At 48.9% G+C, this 20,173-nt stretch overlaps 1 protein-coding gene across 3 annotated transcripts; it reads right to left on the bottom strand.

The window, feature by feature from the left end:
• Positions 1-482: 482 nt before the first annotated feature.
• Positions 483-19,229, bottom strand: FN3KRP (fructosamine 3 kinase related protein). Of its 3 annotated transcripts, none has more exons than XM_053569274.1 (6): positions 19,075-19,229; positions 13,546-13,697; positions 13,062-13,153; positions 3,888-3,970; positions 1,886-2,008; positions 483-1,664 (listed from the first exon to the last, which is right to left on the bottom strand). In XM_053569274.1, exons 2-6 carry the CDS (start codon positions 13,686-13,688, stop codon positions 1,326-1,328), a joined length of 780 nt encoding a protein of 259 aa, XP_053425249.1. In that variant the 5' UTR covers positions 13,689-13,697; positions 19,075-19,229; the 3' UTR covers positions 483-1,325. The 3 variants fall into 3 exon arrangements, with proteins under 3 accessions (XP_053425249.1, XP_053425247.1, XP_053425248.1); XM_053569272.1 differs by lacking the exon at positions 19,075-19,229 and adding an exon at positions 18,281-18,511; XM_053569273.1 differs by lacking the exon at positions 19,075-19,229 and adding an exon at positions 18,299-18,511.
• Between the last annotated feature and the right edge of the window lie 944 nt (positions 19,230-20,173).

The following is a 20,173-nucleotide window of genomic DNA, read 5'->3' as shown; positions in this document are numbered from 1 at the left end:
CTGGCTGTCTCCAAAACACAGGTGTTTCACAAACCCTGGGTCAGACCCATCGCCCCTGGGCTTCCTCCTCCAAATGTAATTCTACAGTTATTTCCATTCTCCCCTTGTTCTCAGAATCCCACAGGGTGAATGAGAGAGCAGCTAACTGCTGCTGCTCTACTCAAGCACTGTAAACACAGCTGTGCTGGCTCTTATTTTGAAACTGTGTGCCATCCTCTTATTAGAACAAGAAAACAGGACAGATATTGCTCTTTTAAGAAATAGTTGTAGGGGCGGCGCCTGTGGCTCAGCGGGTAGGGCGCCGGTCCCATATGCCGGAGGTGGCGGGTTCAAACCCAGCCCCGGCCAAATAAAAAAAAAAAAAAAAAAAAAAAGAAATAGTTGTAACTACTTTTTGTCACAATATATCACTAAGGTTTTCCAGCAAACTAAGATAAACACTAAATTACAATAAATGAGGGAAATACAGTCTCATGTATTATTGAAATCACTCAAAGTTTATTCAAATTTTTATGCAAAAGGATTTATTAGTATCAGTGTCATTCATGAAATATTTCTCTACAATATAGGAGGGAAACATACTAATTTATCTTATATGTTGCAAAGGAATGACAACTCAGCAAGCTTTAGAAAACAGCACACAGGATGGGGTTCCAGGCTCCTGAATGCACCCAAGGACACTACACCGCAGGCCAGCAGCCTGGTTGCACCCAAGATTAGAGCACAGACCTGCACAGCCTGTGGCACAGTCCAGTGATGATGCAGAAAGAAAAGGGAATGTGCTTGAGTTTGAAAGTGGTCATTGTGAGACGCCTTCAGTAGGGTGATTTCTTGCCTGGACCCAAGTCCTACACATTAGGCAGCATCAGTGCCCCAGGGCAGCAGTGCTCAGCAGGCCACTTTCCAGCACACTAGATGCCCTGCCCACACATCATGAGCTCTCTCATGCTTTCTGCACCTGTGCAGCAGCCACATGGCTCAGTGCCACTCACCTTCACAGGTCTCTCTGTCTGGACATACCTCTAGTGCTGCTCCATCTAGCTCTGAAGTCTAACAAAGTATACACAAAAACACAAAACTTTTAAAAACACAAAACCTTTCCTCTGAGATGTTACCTGCTTTACAGGGCTTGGAAATAAGCAACTAAGTTGGTCTTAAGCCCCTCTAGCCATGTAAAAAACACAGAAGAGTTCAGGGTGAGGACCCTGTAGGGACAGCAGGGCCACTGCACCCTGGGGGACCTGGTGCACCTGGTCTCAGGCCCTAGCACACTCCAGAGAGAGGCCCCAACCCCTCGTGCCCCCCACCCCGGGAGGAAAGCAGCCTCACTTGACAAGATTCCTCATGATGCTCAGGGAGGACCCTCTATACCCTGATCCAAAATGATTCCAGTGGTTTAGGTAGTGAAAGAGCTTATACAGCTGAAGGCGTTTCTCGAATCCTGGTACCTTGGGGACTTTGCTGTGGTAGGCGTTATAAAAGGCACTGCTGAAGCCCCCGAACATGCTGGCTATTGCCAGTTCATACTCCGAGTGGCCATAGAACGAAGCTGGATCAAAAATGACAGGCCCAGAGGGGTCCTCCGCTACATTTCCTCCCCAAAGGTCTCCATGGAGTAAGGCGGGGACAATCTGCAGACCCTGGAACAGGTCAGGGATCTTCAGCTGCAGGGGGGGAAATGGACCTTAGCAAAGTGACCAGGCGTGACAACGGTGCAGTCTCTCCAAGTCCTGCTCCAGCTGCCTGCACTCTGACACACAGGGCATGAGGGTGGGACACTATAACCCGTTCAGAACCAGACTCTGAGGTGGCCCAGCCCAGGTGCTTCCCACACCAGGGCCAAGTGGGACATGTTGTAGGCACTGGGTACACGGGCCCGGCTCACCTGCAGAGCAGACCAAAGCTCCAGGGCCTCCCTGTCCCCTGACTCCTTCTCCACCATGTTCATCTGGGGCTGAATGCGCTGCTGGGCATAGAAGGCAACCCAGTCCGTCTGCCAGTCGTTCACCTGCACAGGGGACACCGAAGGGGAGGCAGGGTTGCCTGGAGACTCCAGAACCAAAGGAGGCTCAAATACCCACAGGGTCTCAGAGCATAAAGGGCTGCAGGGACAGAGTGGGATGGGGCAGTGGTCACGGGAGGCTGAAGAGGCTGAGGGACGTCCAGGCAGCACAGAGCCACCTGGATACCCTGAGACCCAGATACCATCCCTGGAGAACTGGAGGCGGGGTGCTCCAGAATGCCTCTGTGGAATGCAGAATTAGAGACATTTCTTATAATTTGCATTCACACGATTCAGAGGCCAGAGCTAGCTGACCTTCCTGATCTCACATGTACTGCTGACTAGGAGCAACCCCTCTCCAGAGTGATGATGTGGGATGTCATGTGCAGCCCTGTTCAAAAGGGTGCTGGAAGGGGACATCCTAGGCATAGGTGTGGACTACCCAGACAAACACACAAGAGCAGAGCAAGAAGTGATGTCAGGACCCACAGTGTCACAGGCACATGCACACACCATGGGGACAGGCAGAAGGGGTGCAGCAGACAGAACCAGAGAGGGCCACGCACGGCCCCAGGAAGGTCTCTAGACAACTTCCCACAACACTTTAAAATCTTAGGCTGCCACCATGCCTACCAGAACACCCTGAGGGTTTCTCAGATTTACCAGTGTCCCCTCCTAAGGACCCCAGCTGACCTTCCTCTGGGCACAGAACTGCCACCCCATCTATCCACGTCTATCGGGCAACAAGCAGAATCCCCAGACTGAAATTCCCAGGGGAGCTGACCACAAAATCATTACGCTGAAAGTTACAGCCCCTTGTCATTGTGCTGTCTTTGAGACTTTGGCATGTTTAAAAAAAAAAACTACTGGGGAGGTGCCTGTGGCTCAAAGGAGTATGGTGCCTGCCCCATATGCCAGAGGTGGCGGGGTCATACCCCAGCCCTGGCCAAAAACTGCAACAACAACAAAAAAAAAACTTCTGGGCGGCACCTGTGGCTCAAAGGAGTAGGGCGCCAACCCATATGCCAGAGGTGGCGGGTTCAAAACCAGCCCTGGCCATAAAAACAGCAAAAAAAAAAAAAAACTTCTGAAAATGTTCTAATTTTGCCTACCTTGAGGCCAGCATTCCATTTGCTAGTCCTTCTGTTTCTCCAGGCTTCCCTAGCACAAGGGAGGGTAAAGCTCACACCAACTTCTTTTTTTTTTTTTTTTTTTTGTAGAGACAGAGTCTCACTTTATGGCCCTCGATAGAGTGCCGTGGCCTCACACAGCTCACAGCAACCTCCAACTCATGGGATTAAGCGATTCTCTTGCCTCAGCCTCCCAAGTAGCTGGGACTACAGGCGCCTGCCACAACGCCCGGCTATTTTCTGGTTGTTTTGCATTTTGGCCGGGGCCGGGTTTGAACCCGCCACCCTCAGTATATGGGGCCGGCGCCTTACCGACTGAGCCACAGGCGCCACCCCACACCAACTTCTTTTTTTTTTTTTTTTTTTTTTTGTAGAGACAGAGTCTCACTGTACCGCCCTCGGGTAGAGTGCCGTGGCGTCACACGGCTCACAGCAACCTCTAACTCTTGGCCTTACGCGATTCTCCTGCCTCAGCCTCCCGAGCAGCTGGGACTACAGGCACCCGCCACAACGCCCGGCTATTTTTTTGTTGCAGTTTGGCCGGGGCTGGGTTTGAACCCGCCACCCTCGGCATATGGGGCCGGCGCCCTACTCACTGAGCCACAGGCGCCGCCCCACACCAACTTCTTAAAAGTCCCCAAAGAAAGGGGTACAATGACTTAATAAATCTCACATCAAAGGAAGAGGGTGTTTTTCCCCCGCTGTCTGGACAGCTGACCTGACAGCAAAGTGGAAGCAGATGTTGTGCCACTCACCTGGGGCAGGTATCCACAGCACGTCACCACATCAAACCCAAACTGGTCCACAAAGGGCCGGTCTGCCTGTGCACCTCCTTTCCCTTGCAAGCAGAAGGGAAACAAGAAAGACAACTATGGCTCGGCACTGGTAGCACAGAGGTTATGGCACCAGCCACCTATACCGAGGGTGGTAGGTTCAAACCCAGCCTGGGACAGCTAAACAACTGCAACAAAAAAATAGCCAGGCATTGTGGCGGGTGCCTGTAGTCTCAGCTATTGGGAGGCTGAGGCAAGAGAAACACTTAAGCCCAAGAGTTTGAGGTTGCTGTGAGCTGTGATGCCATTGCACTTTACACAGGATGACATAGTGAGACTGTCTCAAAAAAAAAAAGAAAGACAACTAGTTAGTCCCCCTGCGAAGACATCACAGGCATCCCGACCTGACCTCAACACGCCTCACCACACTGCTTCCTCACAGAGGTAAGCAGGGCCTTGACCTCCAAGGATCCTCAGAATCCCTGGAGCAGAGCATCTTCCAACAGACACTATCCTTGTTAGTGTGGTTGTGAGTAAAACAAAAAAGAAGACACCAGGCCAGGTGTGTTGGCTCATGTCTGTAATCCTAACACTCTGGGAGGCAAAGGTGGGTGGATTGCCTGAGCTCACAGGTTCGAGACCAACGTGAGCCACAGCGAGACCCCATCTCTAAAAGTGGCTGGGCGCCTGTAGTCCCAGCTACTTGGGAAGCTGAGGCAAGAGAATTGCTTGAGCCCAAAAGTTTGAGGTTCCTGTGAGCTGTGACAATGTAGCACTGTACCCAGGGTGACAAAGTGAGGTTCTGTCTCAAAAAAAAAAAAAGAAAGAAAGGAAAAAGAGGCCAGACACAGTGGATTATACCTGTAATCCTAGCACTCTGGGAGGCTGAAGCAGGTGGATTGCTTGAGCTCATGAGTTTGAGACCAGCTTGAGCAAAAAACAAAACTCCTATGGAACTGGAACATACTCTTCTTAGCAAAGTATCTCAAGAATGGAAGAAAAAGTATCCAATGTGCTCAGCCCTACTATGAAACCAAGTTATAGCTTTCATATGAAAACTATAACCCAATTATAGCCCAAGAAAATGAGGAAAGGGAATAGGGAGGGGAGGGGATGAGGGAAGATGGGTGGAGGGAGGGTGATTGGTAGGACTATACCTACGGTGCATCTTACAAGGGTACATGTGAAATTTACTAAATGTAGAATACAAATGACTTAACACAATAACTAAGAAAATGCCATGAAGGGGCGGCGCCTGTGGCTCAGTGAGCAGGGCGCCGGCCCCATATACCGAGGGTGGCGGGTTCAAACCCGGCCCCGGCCAAACTGCAACCAAAAAATAGCTGGGCGTTGTGGCGGGCGCCTGTAGTCCCAGCTACTCGGGAGGCTGAGGCAGGAGAATCGCCCAAGCCCAGGAGTTGGAGGTTGCTGTGAGCTGTGTGATGCCACAGCACTCTACCGAGGGCGATAAAGTAAAAACTCTGTCTCTACCAAAAAAAAAAAAAAAAGAAAAGAAAATGCTCTATATATGCACCTATATACATTCAGATAAATTTGAGTTACTTTCTTTTTTTTTTTTTTTTTTTGTAGAGACAGAGTCTCACATACCGCCCTCAGGTAGAGTGCTGTGGCATCACACAGCTCACAGCAACCTCTAACTCTTGGGCTTACGTGATTCTCTTGCCTCAGCCTCCCGAGCAGCTGGGACTACAGGCGCCTGCCACAACGCCCGGCTATTTTTTTGTTGCAATTTGGCCGGGGCTGGGTTTGAACCCGCCACCCTCGGCATATGGGGCCGGCGCCCTACTCACTGAGCCACAGGCGCCGCCCTTGAGTTACTTTCTATTCATCTCATTTTATATATTTAATGTGAAAAGATTATCCTAGTTACCTTGTACTGTCATCTTAACCTAAAACTCTCTACAACCTTGTGTTGTTTAATACCCAGATGTTATGAAAGTATTAGGAAGCTAGAGGAGGGACTCACTGCACATCCTTACAGCCAGGCACAAGTCCCACAGTGGTTCTGGACCTCAGCCGCCTGACGAAATGCATGTGGTCTATTGGGGAAGAGGACAATGGCTTCTGCTACAGGGACCAGCAGACTCTGCAGGGAATCACCATGCAGTGGCAGCTGAGTGTGATCATGGCTCCTCTTGACCACCTGCCCACACCCCGTGCTCCAGTGAACAAGGCCCTGTGGAGGACCAGCCAGGCACAGGAAAAGTAAATTACAGAGCTGCAGCACCAACACTTGCCTACATCTAATCAGTTGGAAAAGAATCCAAGAGCTTACTGCAATGATATTTAGGCACTTTTAAGCTCATATCTTTCTCGAAGAGACTACACCAGGTACCCATTTGATGCTCATTTGCTCAGTAAGTAAAAAGGAGCATCAAGAACTGTGAGGAATTTGTAACAACCAGCAATAGCTCAAGACATTGCAATGTAAGGAACTTGGTAAATTTTGGTATCTTGGGTTTTTGTTTGCACAGATTAAATAGATACCATCTTTGTTACAAAAAAAAAAAAAAGAAAAGAAAATGCCGTGAAGGCTATGTTAACCTTTTTGATGAAAATATTTCAAATTGTATATAAAACCAGCACACTGTACCCCACAATTGCATTAATGTACACAGTTATGATTTAATAAAAAATTAAAAATTAAAAAAATTTAAAAAAAAAAAAACCTTATCTACTAAAAATAGAAAAACTGAAGCAAGAAAATTGCAAGAGTTGGAGGTTGCTGTGAGCTATGACGCCACGCACTCTACCCAGGGCAACAGCTTGAGACTCTATCTCAAAAAAAAAAAAAAAAAAAGGAGAGAGAGAAAGAGATGACACCAACTGCCCCCAGAAGTGGCACCAGAAGGCTGAAGATAGGCAGAGGCAGACATAGTGTTAAAAAAAAAAAAAAAGAAAGAAGGGGCAGCGCCTGTGGCTCGGTTAGGAGGGTGCCGGCCCCATATGCCGAGGGTGGCGTGTTCAAACCCAGCCCCGGCCAAACTGCAATAAAAAAATAGCCGGGCATTGCGGCGGGCGCCTGTAGTCCCAGCTGCTCAGGAGGCTGAGGCGAGAGAATCGCGTAAGCCCAAGAATAGAGGTTGCTGTGAGCTGTGTGATGCCACGGCACTCTACCCAAGGGCGGTACAGTGAGACTCTGTCTCTACAAAAAAAAAAAAAAAAAAAGAAAGAGAAGAAAGAAGAGAGAGAGAGAGAGACAGAGGGAAGGAAGAAAGGAAGGGAGGGAGGGAGGGAAGATATTCTATAGAGAGGGAAAAAAACCAGCCCATAACCCATCGGAAAGGATGGTTTTCAATGGAAAATGGAGTGCCATTTGTGACAGATAAACCTCTGTGCTGGGAAATGATCTCCATCCCTTACAGTGGCCCCAACTCAAAAAAATTCCAATGAAATGACCTCCCTGAGTTGGGAGGGGCAGCCCAATGGGACCTGCCTGCCCAGTGTGGCAGATTCTCCATTACCTGCAGTCTGACCATCATGAGTTGGCCTCCAGTTACCCTGTGGCCCACATGGAGCTTAGCAGGTGTCACAGGGTTAGAATTCTGGAATATTCCCTCAATGCTAACACCATACTAAGAATGATCAGAGACATCATTTTAGCCTCAGGTATGATTGTTCTTAGAAGAAAAGACACTGTTTAAAGGTTTCCCTTTTTATGTTGTAAACTGAAATAAAACATTTTATTCTAGCCAACTGAACACACCCCCTCTTGGCCAAGGGGCCGCCCCACCCCAACAAAAACAAACAAAAAATACCCTGAAAGCTGAGTTGCCCGCCATGAGGAGAAGGGTGGTCAGACATGCCCATCTATGCTCTATGGTTGGAGTTATTTTTTGCCACAATAAGATAAAAAGTCACTAACAAGGCGGCGCCTGTGGCTCAGTGAGTAGGGCGCCGGCCCCGTATGCCGAGGGTGGCGGGTTCAGAACCCAGCCCCGGCCAAACTGCAACAAAAAAATAGCCGGGCGTTGTGGTGGGCGCCTGTCACCCTCCCAGCTGCTTGGGAGGCTGAGGCAAGAGAATCGCTAAGCCCAAGAGTTGGAGGTTGCTGTGAGCTGTGTGACGCCACGGCACTCTACCCGAGGGCGGTACAGTGAGACTCTGTCTCTACAAAAAAAAAAAAAAAGTCACTAACAAGCCTGAGGACACAGAAGGCAAAGGTTAACCACACCTGCAGGTCATCAATTTACTTAAGCGCTCACTTGAGTCTACGTCTGATGGCTTGTATCTGATTAACAGACTTCCTTATCTTAACTTAAAATATCCCATATTTTTTAGAAAGCTTCATTTCTTTAACCAATTACAAATCAAAAAGTCTTTAAACCCACCTATAACCTATAAGCCCCAGTTTGGCGATGTCCTGACTTTTCGGGCCAAAGCAATCCACACCTTGGATGTATTGATTTATGACTTTATGTGTTAATTCCTACCTCCTAGAAATGTACAAAACCAAACTGTAACTACCAGGGCAAGACCACTTGCTCAAGGCTTCTTGGGTGTGGCTCCCTGGACCAAACTCACACATACTCAGTTCAAAATAAACCTCTTTAAATTATTTTACAGAGCTCAGGTTCCTTTCCATTGAAAAGATGGTGCACAACATGGGGCTCTAAGACCAGAACTCCCCAGAGGGGTATCAAACGTGGCACCGGGTCCTGGCATGGCCTCAATACGCCACTTGACTCCCAGCTTCTCCTGGGTAAAACTACTAAGTCCTTCTGAGGCACAGATCTCCCACTGCTGGTCAATGGTCCTGGATTATTCTGAGCTCCTGGTTCTTTTCCAGGGAAGTTGTTTGGGATTCTAATTTTGACTTGGAGGTGCATTTAAAGGGTCTTCTCCATTGCCTCTTCCTCTCCAAATTAATGTCAATCAGCTTTTCCACACATTTGCAAAAGAGGAAACTGAACGTCCTGCTTGTAGATAAATTAACAGGCTGAGTCCCTTAGCTCTGAGGAGAGAGGGCATTTTACTCCTCCCAGCTGAAGGCGCCTACACATGACTGGCATCTGAGTCTGAATGTCTGGGGTGACTCCTCACAACACAGAGTGGCCCTAGAGGAAAACCCCCAACAAAATGAATAGAAGGAATTGAATAAAAGATTAGATGACCAAAATCAATCAAAGGAAGAAGGCTGCTCCAGGAGACACATGCAAGAGCTGGTAAGACTTTGAGCCTATCAGAGATGAGAACCCCAAGAAGAGAAACTAAGACAGGAGGGACTGGACAGCCCAGCGGGGGACACCCAGGAGCCCATCATGGCCCGTGCTCTGATCACTACACCAAACCCCAGACTGCAGTGCAGTTCCTTCCTTTAAAGAAAAATCAGAAACAAATCCTCTCAAAATGAGGGAAGACAAAGAGAAGACTCTCCTTCCCCAACCCAGGTGGTTTACGGTGCCTCTGCTTGCATGTTTGTGAGTGAGAAGGTTCAAATGCTCACCAGGTTTTCCAGGACTCCAGGCAGTCGTGGCCAATTCTTATGCAGATGTTTTTTTTGGAGACAGAGTCTGAAGCTGTCACCCGGGGTAGGGTGCCCTGGAGTCACAGCTCACAGCAAACTCAAACTCTTGGGCTTAAGCGATTCTCTTGCCTCAGCCTTCCATGTAGCTAGGACACAGGCACCTGCCACAATGCCCAGCTATTTTTTTTTGTTATAGTTGTCATTGTTTTAGCAGGCCCGGCCCAGGTTCAAACCTGCCTGCCTTGGTGTATGTGGTCGACACCCTCCTACCCACTGAGCTGTGGGAGCTGCCTTTTTCTTTTTTTTTGCAGTTTTTGGCCAGGGCTGGGTTTGAACCCACCACCTCCAGTATATGTGGCCGGCGCCCTACTCCTTTGAACCACAGGCGGCACCCCCTTTTTTTTTTGAGACTAGAGTCTCACTTTGTCACCGTTAGTAGAGTGCAGTGATGTCACAGCTCATAGCAACCTCAAACTCTTGGGCTCAAGCAATTCTCTTGCTTCAGTTTCCTGAGTAGCTGGGACTACAGACGCCTGCCACAATGTCTGGCTATTTTTTTATTTATTTTTTTTTTTGTAGAGACAGAGTCTCACTTTATGGCCCTCGGTAGAGTGCTGTGGCCTCACACAGCTCACAGCAACCTCCAACTCCTGGGCTTAAGCGATTCTCTTGCCTCAGCCTCCCGAGTAGCTGGGACTACAGGTGCCTGCCACAACGCCCGGCTATTTTTTGGTTGCAGTTTGGCCGGGGCTGGGTTTGAACCCGCCACCCTTGGCATATGGGGCCGGCGCCTTACTGACTGAGCCACAGGCGCCGCCCTGGCTATTTTTTTAGAGATGATGTCTCACTTTGGCTCAGGCTGGTCTTGAACCAGTGAGCTCAGGCAATCCACTCGCCTAGGCCTTCCAGAGTGCTAGGATTACAGGGTGGTTTCTTTCATATGTTAAAACCATACAAGAAACATTGTCAAATATAAAATAGTGTTTACCTTTCTTTAAGTTATACTTGTAAAAATATATTATGAATATCTGTTCCAAATTGTATAAGATTTCTTAAATTCTAATACATCTTATTATACGTTAGCAATAATAATTATAGTTATTATGCTAAATTGTCATATATCACAAAAATAACCAAATCTCCTTTGTATCCTAAACCATGGCTTTCGAAGGCTTTTATTATCCACTGACAATTATTATTTTACTTTGATTCTTCTCAAACAACAGTTTATAATCAGCTAAGATTTGCTTCTTTAGAAAAAAGTCATTGGCAAAAAAAAAAAAGAAAGAAAAAAGTCATAGGCTGGGCACAGTGGCTCACACCCGTACTCTCAGCACTCTGGGAGGCCGAGCTGGGTAGATTGCCTGAGGTCACAGGTCTGAGACCAGCCTGAGCCAGAGAAAGAGACCCCATCTCTAAAAATAGCAGGGCATTGTGGTGGGCACTTGTAGTCCCGGCTACTCCAGAGGCTGAGGCAAGAGGATCTCTTGAATCCAAGAGTTTGAGGTTGCTATGAGCTATGATGCCACAGTACTCTACCCAGGGTGAGAGAATAAGATTGTCTCAAAAAAAAAGAAAGAAAGAATAAAGTCATAAACAGGACTAAAATATTTTTGATAACTTACTTAAAACGTTACTGATTCTGGGTGGCTCCTATGGCTCAGTTGGTAGGGCGCTGGCCCCATATACTGAGGGTGGCGGATTCAAACCCGACCCCGGCCAAACTGCAACCAAAAAATAGCCGGGCGTTGTGGCGGGCGCCTGTAGTCCCAGCTGCTCGGGAGGCTGAGGCAAGAGAATCGCTTAAGCCCAGGAGTTGGAGGTTGTTGTGAGCTGTGTGAGGCCACGGCACTCTACTGAGGGCCATAAAGTGAGACTCTGTCTCTACAAAAAAAAAAAAAAGTTACTGATTCTTTTTGCTTTTTTTTCCCAGAGTCAAGACAAATATCAAATAGCCGAGTTTACCTCTTATTTTGAGGATTTAAAAATTATTCAATCTGGGTGGCACCTGTGGCTCAGTGAGCAGGGTGCTGGCCCCATATACCGATGGTAGTGGGTTCAAACCCAGCCCCAGCCAAACTGCAAGAACAACAACAAAAAAAAATAGCCAGGCGTTGTGGCAGGCTCCTGTCGTCCCAGCTACTGGGGAGGCTGAGGCAAGAGAATCGCCTAAACCCAGGAGTTGGAGGTTGCTGTGAGCTGTGATGTCATGGCATTCTCTACCAAGGTGATAAAGTGAGACTCTGTCTCTAAAAAAAAAAAATTATTCAATCCTGGCTTGGTGCCCATAGCACAGTGGTTACGGCACTGGCCACATACACGGAGGGTGGCGGGTTCAATCCCAGCCTGGGCCAGTACAACGACAATGACAAAATATAGCCAGGCGCTGTAGCAGGCACCTGTAGTCCCATCTACTTGGGAGGCTGAGGCAAGAGAATCCATTTAAGCCCAAGAGTTTGAGGTTGCTGTGAGCTGTGATGCCACAGCACTCTACCAAGGGCAACACGGTGAGACTTTATCTCAAAATAAATAATAAATAAATAAATAAATAATAATTATTCAATCCTGCAGGCCCTATCTGCAAAAACTACAAACCATTTGCTGCAAAACTACAAACATCCTCCATATAGGCCCAGGGCCTACTAAGAAAGAGGAGGCATGTAGGATTTGAAGGGCCCATTTCTAGGGACGGGATTAATTCAGGCCCTGCAGATCACTCTAAGTCTCAGTATATGTCCAGGAGCTTGTCTTTAACTGACTTACCTTAAAATATTCCAAGCCCGGGGCGGCGCCTGTGGCTCAAGGAGTAGGGCGCCGGTCCCATATGCCGGAGGTGGCGGGTTCAAACCTGTCCCCAGCCAAAAAAAAATATTCCAAGCCCGGGCAGCACCTGTGGCTTAGTCGGTAAGGCGCCGGCCCCATATACCGAAGGTGGCGGGTTCAAACCCGGCCCCAGCCAAACTGCAACCAAAAAAAGTAGCCGGGCGTTGTGGTGGGCGCCTGTAGTCCCAGATACTCGGGAGGCTGAGGCAAGAGAATCGCTTAAGCCCAGGAGTTGGAGGTTGCTGTGAGCTGTGTGAGGCCATGGCACTCTACCGAGGGCCATAAAGTGAGACTCCGTCTCTACAAAAAAAAAAAAATATTCCAAGCCCTAAATTTAGGAAAAATTTTAATTCTTTAACCAATTACAAATCAATAAATGTTTAAATCTACCTATAACCTATAAACCTCTGCACAGAGGTGTCTACATTTTCAGGACAAATATACACCTTCTATGTATTCACTTATTACTTTATAGATAATCCCTAGCTCCCTAAAATTTATGAAATAGAACTATAACCCAACAAACCTCTTTCAAATATTTTACAGAATTTGGGGTCCTTTCCATTGACAATAGAAAGGAGTAGAAACTTTGATGAGATTTTCTTCTGGGGAGTGAGACGCAAAAAGCAAACAATGCTACAGGGTTGTGAGTCGGCGAGTGTCTGACTGCACACACATTTACGGCCCATCACACTGACCACTTTCAGAAAGTGCCCTGCCCTGCAGACCTGAAGGGACACAGCACGGGTCTGACTGCACAGGGGCTACAGCACAGCCCACCTCTGAGCCCACCCTGACTGAAGAGACCCTCTAGCAGGACCCCCATGCCCCCCACAGCACCATACCCACTGTGCCAGCCTCCTTCAGGAGCTTCTCTCCAAGGTTCTTGTTGTCGAGGTGTAAATCTGCCAGCTGGGATCCAAGCTTTGCAGCATAACTGTGAAACCAAAACCAAAAGTCAGCAACTAAACAAAGGGCCCACAAACACCAGACATATGTCCTCTGCCAGCACTTCCCCTTCAGAGGCCCCCTTCTCTCCTGCCTCTGGCCTGCAGAGAGCACATGCTGCTGATTCTGCAGGATCCCAATGTATGTGGTCATGGGTTCTTTATACCACCCTCTTCAAAATTACGCCCTCAAGCTTTACTTATAAAAGAAACTGAAGAAACAAAGCTGATGAGTGGGTACAGTATCAAGAAATACCTGCTCAGGGGCAGCGCCTGTGGCTCAAAGGAGTAAGGCTCCGACCCCATATGCTGGAAGTGAGGGGTTCAAACCCAGCCCTGGCAAAAAAAAAATAAAACTGCAAAAAAAAAAAAAAAGAAATACCTGCTCAGGCCTCGCATGTCCAAATGCTCCATCACCAACAAACTCCCACCTCCTGGTGCATCTAGAACCTTGATGGGCCTGGGCACTTTCACCGTGCCTGTTTGTAGGATGGCAGTTAAACTCGCCATCTCACCTTCAAACATTCGTCTTGCCTGTCAGAAAAACAACAGGAAGAGGTGGAGGTAGAGTGAGGGTGCATGGACGAAGGTTCTGCACTTTCTTCAAGTGTTACAATTTCACACCTAGGCTCTTCTGACTGAGGACTCCATGCACAAGGACAGTTTATTCAAAGGTGCTTGTCAGCAGAGTAGGCTGTAAGCTCCGAAGTTGCAAAGGGATAAGAGTGTGTGTGCTTTCTAGGACTGGAATGTGATTGTAAACTATGGTTGAATCCACAGGCTCTCCAGAGAGAATAAAGTATGTGACTACTATTATCCCACTAAGCACCCAGCACAGAGTTGGACTGTGCCTATGTCCAGACAAAACCCGAACCATGACCCTGTTCTATAGACAGAACACATGCTCACCTGGCCCTCAGGTGTAAGTGGCCCTCTAACTGCATGTGCCAGGAACCTGGAGTCACTTTTCACCTAAATGGACCACCAAGTCCTAGGCTACCTCTAGCCGGCACTGGAAACCATCTCATCTTCACCACCATCTCCATCCTAGTCTCCTGGACTACAGTGACTGTCCCCCACTGGGTCTCCCTGCTCACTGCAGTGATGCCTTTAGAAAGCAAATTCAACCTTCCCCCTTCCTGCCCACTTTGCCACCTCATCTGGGGCCACTGCCCAGGTTCCTCCCCTGCACACACTCACTCTCCTTCACTCCTGCCTCCCAGTTTTCTTTCAGCTCCTGCCTCCTCCAGCCTCGAGGCTACCACATGCCATGGCACCTCTGCTGGGACGCTATTCCACCTTTTGCCAAGTCATTTCCTTCCTACCCTTCAGATTTCAAATAACTATCAGTTTCAATTTCTCCAAGAAGTCTTCCCTAACTTCCCATACTAGGTTATTCTTCACCTTCAAAATATCTTGCTTTTCAGGCAGCATCCATAGCTCAGTGGGTAGGGCGCCGGCCACAGACAACGGGGCTGGAGGGTTTGAACCCGGCCCCGGCCAGCTAAGACAGCAACAACTATGACAATGACAACAACAAAAATAGCTGGGCACTGTGGCGGGCACCTGCGATCCCAGCTACTTGGGAGGCTGAGGCAAGAGAATACTTAAGCCCAGGAGTTTGAGATTGCTGTGAGCTGTAAACACCACAGTACTCTATCCTGGGTGACAGCTTGAGACTCTGTCTCAAAAAAAAAAAAAATCTTGTTTTTATGTTCTTTACAGAAATGTTACTGAAGTACATGAAGTGCACAGCACGCCATTGTCCAACCCGATGATTTCTCACAGCATAACCACAGCCCATAGGGAGAGCAGATACTACAACAACCCAAAAACACTCTTTCTCCCCAAAGTTCGCTGTCCCCCAACCCCCACTGGCAGCCTCTATCTGACATTTGCTTGCTTTGTCATTACTCCACAGAGTCACACAGCATCTGGGGTCTAGCTTAGCCTCTCCACTCCACACCGCATCTATTATCCTGGTGCATAACCAGGCAGAGCTCGTCCACACGGCCATGGGCGAGAAGCGCAAAACACATCTGCCCATTCTCCTGCTGAATAACTGGGCTTCCAGTTTGGGGCTATTAGGACAGTGCCACATGGACATTCTTCCACTTAGTTTCACAGTTACTAACTGTGACCTTGGGCAAGTTACTTAAGCTCCCTGTGCCTCAGTTTCCTCATCTGTAAAGCTGAGTTAATAGTGACACCAATTTCATAGGCTTGTTGTCATGATCAACTCAGCAGCTAACACAGAGTTTATTTTAAACATTTTATAAATAGTGTTACTATAAGGTCAGGCATGGTGGCTCACGCCTGTAATCCTGGTACTGTGGGCAGCCAAGACAGGTGGATTGCCTGAGCTCAGGAGTTCAAGATCAGCCTGAGCAAGAGTGAGATCCTGTCTCTAAATATAGTCAGGTGTTGTGGCGGATACCTGTAGTCCCAGCTACTTGGGGAAGCTGAGGCAAGAAAATCACTTAGGCCCAAGAATCTGAGGTTGCTGTGAGCTATGGCACCACAGCACTCTACTAAGGGTGACAAAGTGCACCATAACTGTGAAACCAAGTCAGCAACTAAACAAAGGGCACGTAAACACCCGACATACATCCTCTGCCAGCATTTCCCCTGCAGAGGCTCCCCTCTCTCCTGCCTCTGGCCTTCAGGGAGCTTGTGCTGCTGATTCTGCAGGGCTCACAATATGTGTGGCCATGGGTCTTTATACCACCTTCTCAAAAAAAAAAAAAAAAAAAAAACAGGGCAGTGCCTGTGGCTCAAGGAGTAGGATGCTGGTCCCATGTACCGGAGGTGGTGGGTTCAAACCCAGCCCCGGCCAAAAAAAAAAAAAAAAAATGTTTAAAAATATATATATATAGTATTATTATCATTGTAGTTCTTATGAAGTGGGTCCTACCCAGCATTTTCAAAGCATTTGTCTTTAAAAAATAAAAGGAAAACAACGGGGCATACTTTCCCTAGAGCGCTGGTTGTAGAGAGTGAAGGGAGAGGTAGTATCAAAAACAATACAGGGAAGAGGTGAAGGGGGCTGGGAATGAGCTGGAGAACCAAGGCTTCTGCACAGAAGTATCTACTTGTATGTGGCCCTAAGTTTCAAACTGAAGTGCAAGATAAAAGTAAGCATCTGTTGGAGTGTAGTGGTACAGAAGATCTAGAGAAAACTGATTACACATGTATCCACACAGCAGATAAGAATAACCAGAGGAAAAACAACTCAGATCAGCTCAACTCCTGCAGAAGTAAGAAACAGAAGAGCAACCAGGTAGTCCTCTTTAAAAGTCTAGAATAGCGGTTCTCAACCTGTGGGTCGCTACCCACAGGAACTGTATTAAAGGGTTGCAGCATTAGAAAGGTTGAGAACCACTGGTCTAGAAGAACACAGCCTGACCTCCTAGAACAGTGGTTCTTAACCTTTCTAATGCCGTGGCCCTTTAATACAGTTCCTGTGGGTCACAACCCATGCGTTGAGAACCGCTACCCTAGAAGGTAGAGCATAACAGTCTTGTTTCCCACCCAACTGGCAAAAGTTGGCCAGTGGCCGAACTCACACAGTACATTGCAAAGCAAGCTACAGAATAGTGTCTTGGAATTATTTACCAAGGGATTAGAAGGCACTCACATGAGGAAAATTAGCCAAAAGAAAAAGGACTTTAATGATGAAATAAGTAACAAGAACCTCAAGAAACAGCAGTGGAATAACAATGTTTACAAAGCATCACCCAGTGGCTCCATTTTATTTTATTTTATTTTTTTGTAGAGACAGAGTCTCACTTTATGGCCCTCGGGTAGAGTGCCGTGGCGTCACACAGCTCACAGCAACCTCCAACTCCTGGGCTTAGGTGATTCTCCTGCCTCAGCCTCCCGAGTAGCTGGGACTACAGGCGCCCGCCACAACCCCCGGCTATTCCAGTGGCTCCATTTTAGACAAAGGAAAACATTTGCTTCCTCTGAGAACACCAATACTGAATTATTACAAATGCCAGTGGAGGTGGAAACAGAGATGTGAAAAGGTTAGATACCACTTAAAAGGAGGTGGGGGGTAAATATCCCAAACAGAGAAGCCCTTATCCAAAATGTGAGGAGGGACACCACTGCTACAACTTACTGCTTGGGGTAAATCAGCCTAAGAGCAACTTCAAGGACAAATAGCTGCCAAATTCATACAAAACAAATGTACAAAAGGACATGCAGCTGATCTCTGTAGAACACGGGGTTGAAGGCTGTTCTTGAGAAAACACCAGTTTCAGAGTGAGATTATCCCACATAGTGGAAGGTGGGGTTCACTTCCGAGAAGAAAATCTAAATAACTGCAAGAATGAATTATAAAGACAGGATAAAAAGTACAGGCAGGCTGTGCAACACGCACTGCTTGGCATGAGGCAGCGCTGTCTGAGGAGCTGCCCAGTCCTGCCTGGGGCGCATCACCCGCACAGCCATCCAGTGCCTTCCAGTAATGGCCCAACTGAACCTGGCAAGGAAGACATGCGAACAGCAGGGACACGACTTCAGCAGCGAGGCTCAGCCCGTGTTCTACGGCCTTTGAGAACAGTTCACGTGCAAACAGAATGGAGTAGCTATGTTATTTCAGAAGGGGCTCTGATCTCTGCAGACAGGCCGCTTCTACTGCCTGCCCTTGATCAAAGCTCAGCCAACAAACATAAAGGATTTTCTCAAAACCGTGGCCACAATCACCACAGGAAAACCTGGCACAGTCTCCAGCACAGACGCTGCAGCCGTGAGGAAGCTGGTGCAGCGGATGCCGGCCGCTCCTGGGCTGCCGGGCCGCGGAGGGCACCTGGCGGACAAGCGTCCTGTTGCCTGCGGGTCCCTTGACCTTGGGGATCCGAGTGGCCAAGCCTGCCAAGCTGGACCCCACACGACGGCCAGAGGAGGTTGCCATGTGCCAGCTGCACCCCGCGGGCCCCCAGATCTGAGCCTGGCCCTGAGCTTGAACCAGATCAGATCTCGTCCGAATCCCAGTCCTGACAAGGAGTCCAGTCCAGACCCAAAGACCGAGCCCACAACCCAGACCAGATCCTGAGCCCAGCCCACACCCCGCCTCCAGTCCAAACCCCGAGCCCAGGCCCGGCCGCTCTGACCTCAGCCTTGGCGTTCACCTTCACGAACACTCGCCCTTTGTCCGTGTCGTAACTCTGACCCTGGCTGATACACCCGCCCCCGGTATGACCCGTGGCCTTGACCGAGCTGCAGTCCAGCTCCCGCCTCAGCAGCGCCTCCATTTTTTCCCGCCGCAGCCGCAGACCCGCCTCCGGCTGGACAAAGATCCCGGGTTCCCGTGGCAGTGCCGGCAGGAGACCGCAGAGGGAATGGGCAAGCGGCGGACAGGGGCGGGCCGGGCCGCAGAGACGAGCGTGGGAATTGGACTAGCGGCGGACAGGGGCGGGCCCGGCCTTAAAGACGAGCGTGGGAATTGGGCGAGCGGCGGGCAGGGGCGGGCCCGGCCGAAGAGACGAGCATGAGGATTGGACGAGCGGCGGGTAGGGGCGGGCCGCACAGAAGAGCAGGGAGGTTGGGCGGACCACGTGAGCGTTTACCGCGCGCGTCTCCTTCCGCTTACCTGGTACTCGGTCCCACCAGGGGCGAACCGTGGTCGTTGGTGAAAGTGGAGACCGACCCGACCCGGGAATTCCCGCCCCTGCGCCGCCCTTGGCCTCGCCTCCCCGAGCACAGACTGCTCCGTCCCGCCCGCTCTCTGCTCCCTCGGTCCCCTCTGTGTCCTCAGTCCCCTCTGCCCCTTCGGTCTGGATGGCTCTGCCCTCCTCCGTGTGCGAATCAAGGACACGGGATCCATTTCTGGACAAGGCTCCTCCAGACTCGCAGCTCTGCAGCGCTGTCTCCCTGGTGGACCCTCTCAGGTAGTGGACCTGCTCACCTGCAAGCTAAAGGATTATTTTAAGGAAGTGGCTCAGCAATTATGAAGGTGCACGTCCAAAATCTGCAGGGTAGGCTGGCAGGCTGAGCCCAGAGGTCATCTGTGAGCAGACCGCCTTCTTTCTCAGGGAAAATCAGTTTTCTCTATCAAGGCTTTCCAATGACTGAATGAGGCCCAGACACGTGGTGGAGGCCATCTGCTTTATTCAGAGTCCACTGACTTAAATATTAACTTCATCCAAAAACATCTTCATAGAATATCAAGACAATTTGACCAAACTTCTGGGCACTGGCCCCACCAAGTTAACACATGAAATTAACCACCAAATTCCCCTTTGTTTCTCAGTGCTTAGCAGACTGCACAGTGCCAGTCTTGGGCACTAAGTAGGTGCTAAAACAACAAACGAATAGGGCCTGAAAGTTGAAGGTTTAAAGAGTAAGAGCAGATGAAAATTCTGTTCAATGATTGTTTGGATCAACACTTCTTGTGAAAACAACTGGAAATGGTGATTTAAATAGTTAAAATACAAATCTAAAAAGCTTCACAGAGCTGACAAAATAGCAAGAAACATCAGCCCAAAACCAGGGTTGGGGGGGTTCCCAAGTCAAAAATTGATCTTGTGGGGCGGCACCTGTAGCTCAGTCGGTAAGGCGCCGGCCCCATATACCGAGGGTGGCGGGTTCAAACCCGGACCCGGCTGAATTGCAACCAAAAAAATAGCCGGGCGTTGTGATGGGCGCCTGTAGTCCCAGCTACTCGGGAGACTGAGGCAAGAGAATCACTTAAGCCAGAAGTTGGAGGTTGCACTTAAGCCAGAAGTTGGAGGTTGCTGTGAGCTGTGTGATGCCATGGCACTCTACCGAGGGCCATAAAGTGAGACTCTGTCTCTACAAAAAAAAAAAAATTGATCTTGCCTGAGGACATTTGCTGAACCCCCAAAACAGAACCCTTTATTTAGGAAATAAATGTAGGGCTGGTCCAAGGTGAACATGGAACCGGAGAACATTGCTCCGTAACTCTAAGCCCCCAGAGGGTTACTCTTACAGTTAATTTTAGGTGTCAATTTGAGTGAAGTAAGGAATACTTGGAAACCCAGTAA

This window comes from Nycticebus coucang, chromosome 18 (assembly GCF_027406575.1).
Source record: "Nycticebus coucang isolate mNycCou1 chromosome 18, mNycCou1.pri, whole genome shotgun sequence".
NCBI lineage: Eukaryota > Metazoa > Chordata > Mammalia > Primates > Lorisidae > Nycticebus > Nycticebus coucang.
The sequence above is the reverse complement of the archived record's forward strand: the minus strand, read 5'-3'. Positions and strand labels throughout refer to the sequence as shown.

Coding starts and splice junctions, on each gene's coding strand:
- FN3KRP (XM_053569272.1), bottom strand. CDS start 18,421: ATGGAGGCGCTGCTGAGGCGGGAGCTGGACTGCAGCTCGGTCAAGGCC. Junction 13,154..13,545: donor GACATGCGAGGCCTGAGCAG/GTATTTCTTTTT, acceptor TTGGTTTCACAG/TTATGCTGCAAAGCTTGGAT. Junction 2,009..3,887: donor GCTGTGGATACCTGCCCCAG/GTGAGTGGCACA, acceptor TCCCCTGTGCAG/GTGAACGACTGGCAGACGGA.